This window comes from Pteropus alecto, unplaced genomic scaffold, assembly GCF_000325575.1.
Source record: "Pteropus alecto unplaced genomic scaffold, ASM32557v1 scaffold39, whole genome shotgun sequence".
In the NCBI taxonomy this organism is placed as follows: Eukaryota; Metazoa; Chordata; class Mammalia; order Chiroptera; family Pteropodidae; genus Pteropus; species Pteropus alecto.
Genome location: NW_006443568.1, coordinates 2,767,935 through 2,779,962, shown reverse-complemented (window position 1 = coordinate 2,779,962; position 12,028 = coordinate 2,767,935). Strand labels below are relative to the sequence as shown.

Sequence of the window (12,028 nt, the reverse complement as noted above, 5' to 3'; positions counted from 1 at the left end):
AGGAAAGAAGAGTCATCTGGTATCAAATTCCAAGTGTTAAAGAAAGGATGAAAAGTCAGTTTCTCCCTGCCTCCTCAGGTATTGAGGGGACACATCCTACCCCATTCAGGAGAAAAGAAATAGCAGTGTCCTTTGCCATTTACTTCTGTTTCCTACAGCCACCTCCCTCCCCTAGTGACAGAGTATTCCCTTAGCTTGACCTGGGCCTTTATAACATTGCAGATCATGACATCAGGCTAACAAGGTCCTCAACCAACCTGGTGGGCACTTCCCAGTCTGATGGCTTCAAAAGGATTTCCAAGTAAAGACTTTGTTTCTTCAATAACCACAGTGCGACTGGCTGAAAAGAACAGAGAGGTTTGTTCTGGGCAAAAGTGGGGAGGATTACTTTGAAATCTAAACAAGCTAAGAAGCCTTTAACTATACCAATAAACTAAAGCCATAGGGAATCTGATTATTCTACAACGATGACTTGAAACTATAGCAAGTGGTGACATAAAGACAGAGAACCAAGCTGAACTTAACGACTAAACATTAACAGTAATAAGAAAAAACGAGTGGCTAAGAGTGCAGAGTAGAGTTTAAGAGCCTCAGTTCTGGAGTTAGATATATTTGGGTTCGAATTCCAGCTCTAACACTTAGGTATATAATCCCAGGCAACTAAATAAAAAATGGAAAAACAATGCAAAAGCAGCTATCTGTACGTACTCACAAGTACAACGTCTACCACTCAATAGCCTAAGATCCAAGAACACAACTCTCCCCACTTCTGAAGGGCCTTCTTAAGACAATATTAGATACAGGCCCATGACTAAGCTGCAATAGCCCCTGAAGGTTGAAGTCACCTCCAAAGCTCCAGCACTAACAATCCAGGGGACTAGACCCTGAGGAGGACCAAGAGCTCACCATTTTTCTGCAGTGCTTTGGCTGTAACTTTCTTGGCCAGCATCATAAACTGACTATCTTCCCCAATTTCTTCTTCTTCTTCAGCTGCAATTTTCCCCTGCTGTGCCTGAAAATAAAAGTCAGACAGTATTAACGAAAGTTTACAGCTCCCCCAAATAGTATAGCCTGGATTATGAAGCTAAGGTAACTGGGATATTATTAGTTTTCCTTTTTCCAACCTTTTGTTGTTTTAGACTAAAAAAAAAAAAAAAATTGATTTTCGACAAAGAAACATGAAGAGAATCGCCCACAGTAAACCTCAAAACACAGAAGAAAATTTGAAGATTAAAAGAGATAGCAATATGTTGCCTAAGAGTTTGAAACTGCCATGACAAGCTATGTGGCTAGCTCCTCTCCTCATGCACTAGAGACAGAAGAGGCAAATTTCTTGCAAACTTTCTACCTGGTCCCGAAGCCACTGCTCTCGTTCAATTCGCTCCTTCCTCCATCTGGCTTCTGTCTCATCAAGCTGTTCTTCGATCTGTTCATCATCTGAGTCTCTGTGGAACAAGTCCATCTGGGAAGCATCATCTAAAGCAAAGAGTTAAGGCTCTCAGCATCCTGCAATTCCCATAGGAGAGGATGCCTGGACATATACAAACGAACTCTTATCATTTACCACATACTGACACAAAATTTTCCCACCCAGTAATAGAAAATAATGGTTACAGCCAGGTGCTCCATAACAGCCTGCAATAGTTTTGATTTCCATTTGTCATCTTAATCTGGACAAATATGCACATTGTACCATTTGCTTCTAAAGGCAACAACCAAGATACCTATGTTTTTCCATCGGAATTTCCTCATTCGTCCAGGACCATCGCTGTGCAGATCCCCATCGGCAAGGTACCTCTCTTGGTATAAACGGAGCTGTCGCTTATCATCATCTAACATCGTTTTCCTACAACAGGAGAAGTGATAGTGTTCAAATCCACTCTGGCTGTTTATAGGGTCTGCCTTAAGGCATACCCCATCGCACTGAAGGGCTTATTGGGATACTGACATGTGTATTTTCTTGATTTGACTCTGTAGTTCCTCATCAGAAGGAAGTACTTCATCGATTGCATCCTCTTCATATTCATCAATCTCCTCCCCATCATACTCGTCTTCACTTCCCACGTCACTCCCTGATACCTCTGCCTCATCTTCCAGGTATTTTTTCAATCTCCTGAAAAATAATTTTGAAGAGTAGAAAATGCAATGATAAATACACACACAGAATACTGAAGCAATGAGAAAAGTAGAACATAGAGCCACTTCTAATAATAACAATAAACTTTATAGTAATGCATTTTGATAATACTTAAAAGTATCATTTCATCATCCTGTGTGCCACTGTGCTTTACAGGGCACAATCTCAGAAGGGGGTACCATTATTCCCTTCAATTTACAGTTGAAGGAACTGAGACTCAGAGAGTAAACAACTTACCCAAGGTCACACAGCTAGGAGGTAATAGAGCCTGGATTCAATTAGGCTGGTGACTTTAAAGCCAGAACTCTCGATCTCCTCTATACAATTGAGACATGGGTGCTGGAAGGTTCAAATTATCTTGCTTTATATTAAGCTCATCAGCTTTAGGAGACAGACTAGAGATAGTACAGGGTCGGAAATAGACTGGGATCTCTTACAGTCTACCAAATCTTGACCCCCAAGTTAGAGGCATGACTGAGGCACAAAGTTACTGGAAATCAAAACCACTACTAGTTAGTTTTTCTGACCTCAGTTCCCATTGAGAACAAAACTGCTGTCACTCTGGGTTCAAAGTCCTGTTATCTACACTGATGAGTAGCAGAAGTCTGAAGCCTTTCTGAAGGCTGAATTTTATCATAGACTTTCATTATTTTTTTAACTGCTGTCACTCTGGGTTCAAAGTCCTGTTATCTATACTGATGAGTAAAGTCTGAAGCCTTTTTGAAGGCTGAATTTTATCACAGACTTTCGTTATTTTTTTAAAGCTGAGTTTTTCTAAATCCTTGGGTTTCTGGGGAATTCTTTCAGGGCTACTAGCCACTAAGTTTCCCAATCTTTCCATCTACCCTCTTTGAATTCAACTTTTAGCTGTCATTCTTTATAAAATTACATCTGAACAAAGGACTCTGCACTTAAATAAAGTTTAAGAACCACTGCCTTAGAAAAATCTATAGATGACCCAATGCTGTGAGATAATTAATTTGACAGGTGACAAATTAGAACCGAAAACTGGTCTTAAAAGAATGGAATGGGCTAAAAACAATAATATAAATCTAATAGGGATCAATATGATGTCCTATAAATGAAATCCAAAAGTCATCCACATATAATATTGACTACCTATTAAAATGTTCTTTATAAAACTATGTAGCATCATGGGAAATTGCTCATGGATTTGCTAAGTGGAAAAGAAAGCAAAATTGTACATATAAAAAATCTGTACAGATTTCAACTATATAATAATATATTACGTAACTATATATTATATAGTTATATATAATAAAAAAGGTTATGAGGCAATAACCACCACCAATACTTCCATAAATATTCTGGATGGTGGACATAGATGACTTTTTATTTAAATCTTTCTATATTCTTTTAAATATTCTAAAATAAATGGTATACTTACATGATCAGTATAATAACAAAATATTAGAAAAATAAATGGGAGTCATTTGCTCAAGACAAGGTTGAGGAAAACTTGGAATGACATTAATTCATAGGAAAAAAAGATACAGAGAATTTTAATTGTCTACTAGATCCTCAGGATCTATAGTGAATCAGTTCTGATGACCTTCAGTTACATTCTAAGTAGAATGCATCCAGAACAAAGAATGTGGTTGTTCCACTACGTACAGCAGTAGCCAGACCACAAGTGAAAATAAAGAGAATATCCAGAACGTGAGGAATATGAAAGCAATGCCACGTGAGAAAGAGCTGAAGGAACCAGAGATATTCAGCATAGAAATCACCTAAGGAAATGACTGTCTTTGAATATTCAAGAGACATCATGTGAATGGATTTTATTTCATCTGTGCTAACCACAAAAAAGCAAAAATAGAACCAGCAAATTTAGGTAAAAAAGGTGGCAAGCTACAACTCAACTGTTGGGAGGGCTTTCTAGAAATTGAAAAAATGGACCTAACACCTACATTTTCCTTTTCAGCCTCTCGGATTGCTTCAGGAGCTCTTCTTCATCATCATCTTCATAGTCTTCCGCTGCCACATCTTCATTATCAGAGTCACTAAGTTCATCCTGCAAAATCATACAGGATCACACCCAAAGTTACACAGAGTAAAACATGTCCTCAACTAAAACAAGATTTATAAACTTCTGCCCAAACATCTTATTCTAGGAAATTGCTTTTGTTAAAATGCCAAATTTAAAATTTTCAAGAATTAAGACTAGGAAAAAAAAAGCCATACAGCAGCAATACATGGAATTCAGGTATGATTACTTTGCTCTCTTTGAATTCACCTGATCACTATCAAACTCATTATCATTTGGGACAAGCCGAAAGTCTCCAAATTCCTCCTCTTCACCTTCTTCTTCCCTAAATGCAAATTGACAAATCAATAAAATAAGTTGTTGAAAGCCAACTACAAGAACTTAAGAACTGAAAGTATTTTATTAGTACCAACAATCTCTTCAAGAATCAGGAAACAATATCACGCCTTAAAATTTTTTTTTAATCATGATAAAATACATATAACATAAAATTTATCACCATAATCATTTTTAACTGTACAGTTCAGTAGCAATAAGTACATTCACATTGTCGTGCAACCAACCTCCAGAACTCTTTTCATCTTGCAGAACTGAAACTCTATACCCTTAAAACATCTCCCCATTCTTTCCTCCCCAGCCCCTGGCAATCACCCTTCTACTTTCAGTCTCTATAACTTGGACTATTCTAAGTACCTCATGAAAATTGAGTATACAGTATTTGTATTTTTGTGACTGGCTTATTTCACTTAGCATAATGTCCTCACAATTCATTATGTTGCAGCATATCAGAATTTCTTTCCTTTTTAAGGCTGAATAATATTCCATTGCTTACACACGAACAAAACACAAAACATATTTTGTTTATCCCCTTGGGATGCTTCTACCTTTTGAGTATTTTGAATAATGATGCTATGAACATGGGTGTGCAAATATCTATTTGAGTCCATATTCACTTCATATGTGTATATATCCAAAAACAGAATTGCTAAATCATATTCTATTTTTAATTTTTTGAGAAACTGCCATTTGGTTTTCCACAGCAGCTTCTTTTTACATTCCCACCAACAGAGCACAAAGGTTCCAATTTTTCCATTAAAAAAAATTTGTTTATTTGTTTTGACAGTAGTCATCCTAATGAGTATGAGGTAGTAGTTTATTGCGGTTTTGATTTGCATTTCTCTAATTTTTAGAGATGTGGAGCGCTCAGACCTTCTTCAATGCTCTCAGCCAGGATATAAAGCCTCTAAGATGGTTGGTTATTGCTAAGCACAGAGAAACTGACCCCAGAATTTCATCAAAAGATCAAGCCTTCCCAAGTTCCTACCAATCACTGAGACTCACCTGTCTGTTGGGAAAGAACCTGAACAAAGAGCAAGTGCTTCTTCCAATGGATCACTGATGCTGCTCTCCTTCTCTTGCTTATTTAATTCTGATGGAGCCAGAGTGGAGACATCTACATAATAACAAAGAAAAAGATTCGTGACCAAGGAAAGACAGCTTTATCCACTTTTCCCAGTCATCTAAGACATGCCAGCTCAATGGAGTTCTAAAGTTTGCTAAAAAGAGCTCACCAGCTACTCATTCATTCAACAAATCCTTATTTAGTGCTTACTATGTTCCAGGTACCAGGGATGCAGTAGTGAACAAGAGAAAGATCCCAACTCTCACAGAGCTTACATTACAGCCTCTGCTGTCAGGGGGAGGAAGTGGTGTACCAGTGGAAATAATAAGTTAGCATTTATATTTACTACACACCAGACACTTTTCTAAGCTTTGCACATATATTAACTATAAATGACAAATCATATGGCCAAAGCTAGAGCAATCTTAAGTCGATATTTTATCACAAGAAAATAAGTGCTTTAAATGTCAGAGGCTAAGCAGTAAATTCAACCTACATACAAGAATCCATCGCATCCCATTTTCTGTAAACTTTTCACTTGAGAGTAAGAAGATTCTTTTCAAGGGTACTGACTTAAGATATTTGGCTGTGGTGAGCCTGATGCTCTTTGTTTGGATATTTACCCTGAGAGGTGAATTTTCCTGAACAAAGATTCAGAAGTTCCTCCATGTTCTCTTTCTTATCGTTCTTCCTGGGCAAAGCTTTTTCAGCCTGAGATGTGAATTTTCCAGTGCACAAATCCAACAGCTCATCCATGTTAGCGTCCATGGCATTCTCATCCATACTGGCCAATGGCAATCGAGGCTTCAAAGCTTGGTACTGATTCCTATGGTTTCTAACATTTAAGAACCTACAAGCACAATGAAGAGTATAAAAAACTCTCTAGGGAAAAAACAAAGTAGTGGGTGAAAAACTCATCTCATTTCCAATACCAAAGTTAGAAGCTGAATCCCAAACCAGAAGACAAAAGATTCAACCTTTAGCCTTGTGATAATCTAAAGAGGGAGGGGGAGGTTTCATGAAAGCATAAATGCTATTTAAAAGATAAAGAGTAAAGGATAATTTTGGCTTTAGATAATGCTAGGATAGGGCTTGCTGTTATGTCCATGTAATGTGCCACAGGTCTCAATCCAGCAATCATAACATAGTAGGATGGATACAAGGAAATGTGATCCCTTTACAAGAGCAATATATTTCAAATAAGGCAGAGATCAAAGGATCAGAATGCCAGCAAGGGCTATTTATGTTTATTTTCTGGAGAGACTTTGTTCAAACTTGTAGAATGTAATACTAATGGTCTGTACACCTTCTCTTTCTCAGAAGAGAAAGCACAGATGGAGTGACAGAAGCTGACTTTATTTTTAAACAAAATTAAGCAGTACCCAGCACCATCCCACCCACAGAAACATAAAACTACCTACCCATCTGCATCCAACAGTTGGCTCTGAGTGTCATCTTCTAAACAGAACTGGAAGTCTCCTGCTCCTAGGAAAAGTGTCTTAGGCTCTGGGGAGGCGTTATACAGATCCTGGGAATCCTCTATGGGAAGTGAAGGCTCAGACAGCTTTCCTGAACTCTGGCACCAAAATAAAACCAAACAAAAACAAAACATTTTACAAATGTCATTCACTGTCATGACAACAACAGAAGTTGCTATTTGCAATATTTAATCTACTCTCACGCAATTGTAGTTGAGAAGGACAATGTATAGCCAAGAGAAGCATAAAGAAAACTATCTCCAAGAAAGTAAAAATACTGGATGAGCTTGTGTTTAATACACAAAGGAGGTGGATTTTTAAACTGAACATACATAATGTGGTGGGAGTTGGTTAGCTTGGACACACTTTATTTAGAACTGTGGGAAGCAAAAGGGGGAGGAAATCAGAAAGCCATTACCATCTTACCTTAGAAGCTGAGCTGACCAAACTGGCTCGAAATAGCCCAGGGGAAGGAGATCTAAATCCTGCTGCTGTCGGGAAAGGGAAAAAACTAGTCCCACGGCCTATTTGTCTATTGCAGGGCTGATAGGATGGAATTGTGGAGCCAATGAGCTCAAAGCTATTGTGGCTGCTCTCCTTTGTTAGCAATGAGCATGAATCATCTTCGTCTAAAGAAAGAGAAATAACTTTTAAGCGTGTGTTTCCAGAAGTAAGGTGGATATGTTTAAGAAAAAGAGTTGAGAATGAAACTGTCAGGTAACCTTCATAAGCAAAACTCTCAAGTTATATGTTCCAAAGCATGAAGCTAAAGGTAAATTACAGTACTAAGAGTGTATTATATAGTCAAGGTTTATCTCTCTGAGCTAAGTAACACCTGAAAGTTCCTGTATGTCACCCTGCCTAATGCCTGTGATCACTCTCGCCATTTTCCAGTCACTTCCTTTGATCTATATATGATAGGAATGTTTTATAGATCACACAATCAACACATACTCGCTACAGACCTATTATATGCCCATGGTCAACTATAAAGAAACCGCGTGTAAGTTTTCAAAAACTGAACCAAGAAAAATATTCTAATTCATAAACTGCTTCCATTGCCACATTTAAGACTGGGAAAAGTCCACTAAGGTTCAAAAAATGAACCTTATGGAAGTGTAGTCCTTCAGTATCAAAGTTGGAGGATCAAAGAAGTCACATTTTGCCCAAGAGTCACTACTTACCTAGTTTGCTAGTCCTTTTGCCTGAGTTTTCATCTGTTTCTGATTTTTCTTCACCAGGAAAGTAACTACAAAATAAGAATGCAAATTACTTGAAGTATGTTTCTGCTTCTTACTAGAGTGGCAAAGTGAAGGGAATCTTATTTTTCCTTAGAGAAAACTACTTACCCCATCTTGGAAGAGTTGTCCTTAAAGAGAAGTAAGGTAGAATCTGATGAGAGAGGCTTGAGGACAGACAGAAGGCCAACTGACTTGCCAGTTTCACTACTGTCATCATTGTTTTCTTTTTCCATTTCTTTCTCATCTTTGGTTTCTATTTCTTCATTACTGAGAAGGAATTCTGCAACCTTTATCAATCATGCCGCGCCAAAACAAAATAATACACATCAAAACATTTGAAAGCAAACACACTGTTAGCCTGAAATATGGCTGCTTGGTCACACCTTAAATCTGAAAAGGTAAACCTGTAGGAGGCTCAGTCTAACTATTATCATTAACATAATCTTCCCTGACAATTTTAGAGCTCTTTTATACTTACTTCACCTTACCTTTTACCCACCCCAAATTGCTACAAGATTATGAAAGAAGTCTAAAATTACCAGTGAGAGGTTATAAGATTAGCCTGAGATTGCAGGGCAACTACGGATCTCAAACTCACCACACTGTGACATGCTGCCCAGCGCAGCCACTGCTTTCTTCTTTCTTCACCCTGGTTAAATATTAACCGACTCTTTCAAGCGCCCCCAGCATTCAAACAAGGAAGCTTTACTTTTTTCTATTACCAAAAGTCCTATCATCATCAATCTTCTCTCAGAAGAAAACAATACTATGGAAGGAGAGCAAGAAGCCCTTCTGATAAATACCCTCCTCAATGAAAAATGAAATTAACTCAGGAAGGTCTCGGCCTGCCTGAAAATTAATTCCAGACATCAACCTGGGCAAGGTTAAAATCGCTTTTTATTCTGAATAAACTAAATAAACAACAGAGATAAAAGTCCCTACTCATACGAAGGCATCTCAATATCAGCATTATATTACAATTTGTAAACTAACACAAGCCATAGCTCTATGAACTGCAGGTGTTCACTGGTGCTGACAGAACTGAAGGCACTAAGATTTAGCTACATATGAGCTAGCTATATTCATCTCTGCCACTAAAATCTTATACAATTGAACACACTTATTATAATTTTATTCAAATCGAATATGCTTATACTCTTATTCAGATCTGATTCTCTCTAATTCATTGTGACCAAGTAACAAAATTACATAATTGCCAGAAACCTCCTGATTGCCTTCTTCCTCCTCTTCCTCCTCTCCTTCCTCTAACTTTTCCTCTTCCACCTCTTCTCCGTCTTCCTCAGACTCATCAGTCATTTCTTCCTCCTCCTCCTCCTCCTCTTCAAATCCATCTTCATTATCTAGTTTAAATAATGCCTGGCGCTTTTGGCGTTCCTCAAACCTTCGCAGTTTCATCGCTTCTTGAAGTTTCGCTTTCAGCACCAGAAGCTTTTCACCTGAACAGAAATATGAAGAAATGCTCTAGACACGATGACTGACTACATACTACAGTAACGTGAGTGTGAATTCCAGGCAACTCCAGAGCGTTATCGTCACATTCCAAAAGGAAAATCAGAGACCTTAGCACTCTAGGCTTTTGTTATTTTAACAAATGGGTGTTGTTATGAATTGAAGTATAAAAGAGAACTTCCAGAATTATGTGCTATACCCTGGGATTGTAAATTTACTATTAAAAGGGCAAAAAGTGGGCGGGGGTGGGGCACGTGTAGTGGGACTTCAGGAGTCTGGCAAAGAAGCCATTGGAAAAAAAAGAGAAACAATTCAAGAGTAAAATGGGCAAAAAATATGAACTGGGAGTTCACAGAAAAATGAACATATATTGTTAATAAATTAAAATAATGTTTAACTTCACCTCTAATTTAAAAGATACAAACGAAAATGAGATATTATTTTTGACATATTTAACAAGAGGAAACAAGAACTCTTACACATCGTGATTCAGAGTATAAATTGATGCAACTATTTTGAAGGACAATGAGATATATATCAAAATTTGACTGAATGATTCTATTGTAAAGAATTTTGCATCCAGATATACCAACGTATATCTCATAATAGGATGTAACACTGTATCAGAAACCAAAAACTGGAACAAACAAGATGTTCCTTAACAGGAACATGGTTAAATAAATCATATTATATTCACACAATAGAATATTAGGCAGCCGTTTAAAAAAAAAAAACCTCCAAAGCAACATAATGTGTGTCTGAGCTCTGGAGTTAGGTGGTCTGGATTAGGCTGCTGGTAACAGAGCTGTGTAAATACTTTGTATATCATTTCCCCATATATAAAATAAGGATATTGATGTTATTTACTGTAAAGTACCTAAAGCAATGCCTGGCATTGAGAGAGTAAGTATTCAATGTCTGTCTGTCTGTGTTGTGTCTCTGTCTATCTGTCTCTCTTCCTCTCTCCCTCTCTCTCTCTCTCTCTCTCTCTCTCTCTCTCTCTCTCACACACACACACACACACACACACACAAGACACACAATGGCATATACATATGAATTTTCCTAGAACACAAAATATGTTAACAGTTGCCTTTGGGAAGACTAATTTTTCATTTTATACCTTTTTCTCAGTGTTTTACATTTTTTCCATGTGACATATCACTTGTATTTTCAAAGTGGGAGTAAGAACAACAGATCTGCCTCTAGTACATTGTTAAAATAAAAAAGCAGATTACACAGCAGAAGGAATGGCATGATTACACTGATTTTTTAAAAAAACATACATATATGCAAAGAGAGTTTAAAAGGATAGATATAACACAATATGGTTATAGAAATTGTCTCTGAGAGAGGACTGTAGTTTTTTGTTTATTCTTTCTATGTATTTTCTACAATGGATATTTAGTTTCTTAAAATAAGACAGAGGTTATTTTAAGAAATAAAGTCATCTTACCAACCCCACATATCTAGGCAATGCTACATGTGAATCATGCTAGAGGTACTGTTGTTCAATCTCTAAAGTATTGAAGAAAAAAAGATTCTGCAAGTTTTCACTATAAGGTCTTCAGCAGCCATAAAAGACCTGACAGAGTACAAAGTATGAAGCTGAAAAAAAAAAAAGTAAACTTAAGTACCTGGTTTTGTGTGGCTTACTTCATCCAGCTTCTCAGCTTCCAAAGTCACAGGTACCACATCTGCCTTTAGCTCTTCCTTTCCATCAGTGCCCACATCTTTCACTACGATGTTCACATTTACCTTCTGACCAGCCCTGGGTTTGACTGCTGGATTAGCATGCTTCCAGAAACGCTGCTTCAATGCTTCCAGTTCTAAACCAAAAGGTCAACCAGTATGTCAGTTTGCCATGCTCAAACTCTTTCCTTTAGGATTCTAGTTAAGAATTATAAGCTAAGTTTTTTAAGTTTGACAAAGTTGTAGGGAAGAAAAACTCAAGAAACACCAGACACTCCTTTGCTACTAACACCTGTGTTGAATTCAAATAATTTAAGCCAAACCAATTGACTGCTGCAACTGTTCTTTCTCAGCACACTTCGAAAATCTTTTTAGGGTAGAAATTTACAACTGACGTTTCTAAATACGTGCATTTTTTTTTTTTAAGTATCGAACTGGCAGAAAAAATACTGTAATTCTCAATTATTCTGGGGCTTAATTTTTCATTGGTTTCATTCTCCTTTTTAAAAATTCCCTATTTTGAACATTTCACCATTTATTAGCACTCTTATGGGCAATTAAAAAACAAAAAAACGAAAATCATGGTCGATCCAGTCAGTG

General features: G+C 37.3%; 1 protein-coding gene across 4 annotated transcripts in view; it reads right to left on the bottom strand.

The window, feature by feature from the left end:
* Positions 1–233: 233 nt before the first annotated feature.
* The window catches only part of CLSPN (claspin), a 21,713-nt gene continuing 9,918 nt past the window's right edge, over positions 234–12,028 (bottom strand). For 3 of the 4 annotated variants that reach the window (XM_025041409.1, XM_025041411.1, XM_025041412.1), the window contains 15 exons: positions 11,374–11,565; positions 9,476–9,723; positions 8,375–8,553; positions 8,210–8,274; positions 7,452–7,654; positions 6,969–7,123; positions 6,171–6,397; positions 5,487–5,598; positions 4,395–4,470; positions 4,069–4,172; positions 1,949–2,113; positions 1,725–1,846; positions 1,349–1,476; positions 907–1,012; positions 234–340 (listed from right to left, as the gene is read on the bottom strand). In XM_025041409.1, the coding sequence (XP_024897177.1) occupies positions 249–340; positions 907–1,012; positions 1,349–1,476; positions 1,725–1,846; positions 1,949–2,113; positions 4,069–4,172; positions 4,395–4,470; positions 5,487–5,598; positions 6,171–6,397; positions 6,969–7,123; positions 7,452–7,654; positions 8,210–8,274; positions 8,375–8,553; positions 9,476–9,723; positions 11,374–11,565 (2,174 nt within the window). In that variant the 3' untranslated portion in view covers positions 234–248. The remainder of the gene's footprint in view (positions 341–906; positions 1,013–1,348; positions 1,477–1,724; positions 1,847–1,948; positions 2,114–4,068; positions 4,173–4,394; positions 4,471–5,486; positions 5,599–6,170; positions 6,398–6,968; positions 7,124–7,451; positions 7,655–8,209; positions 8,275–8,374; positions 8,554–9,475; positions 9,724–11,373; positions 11,566–12,028) is intronic. The other variant, XM_025041410.1, reaches the window with a different exon arrangement.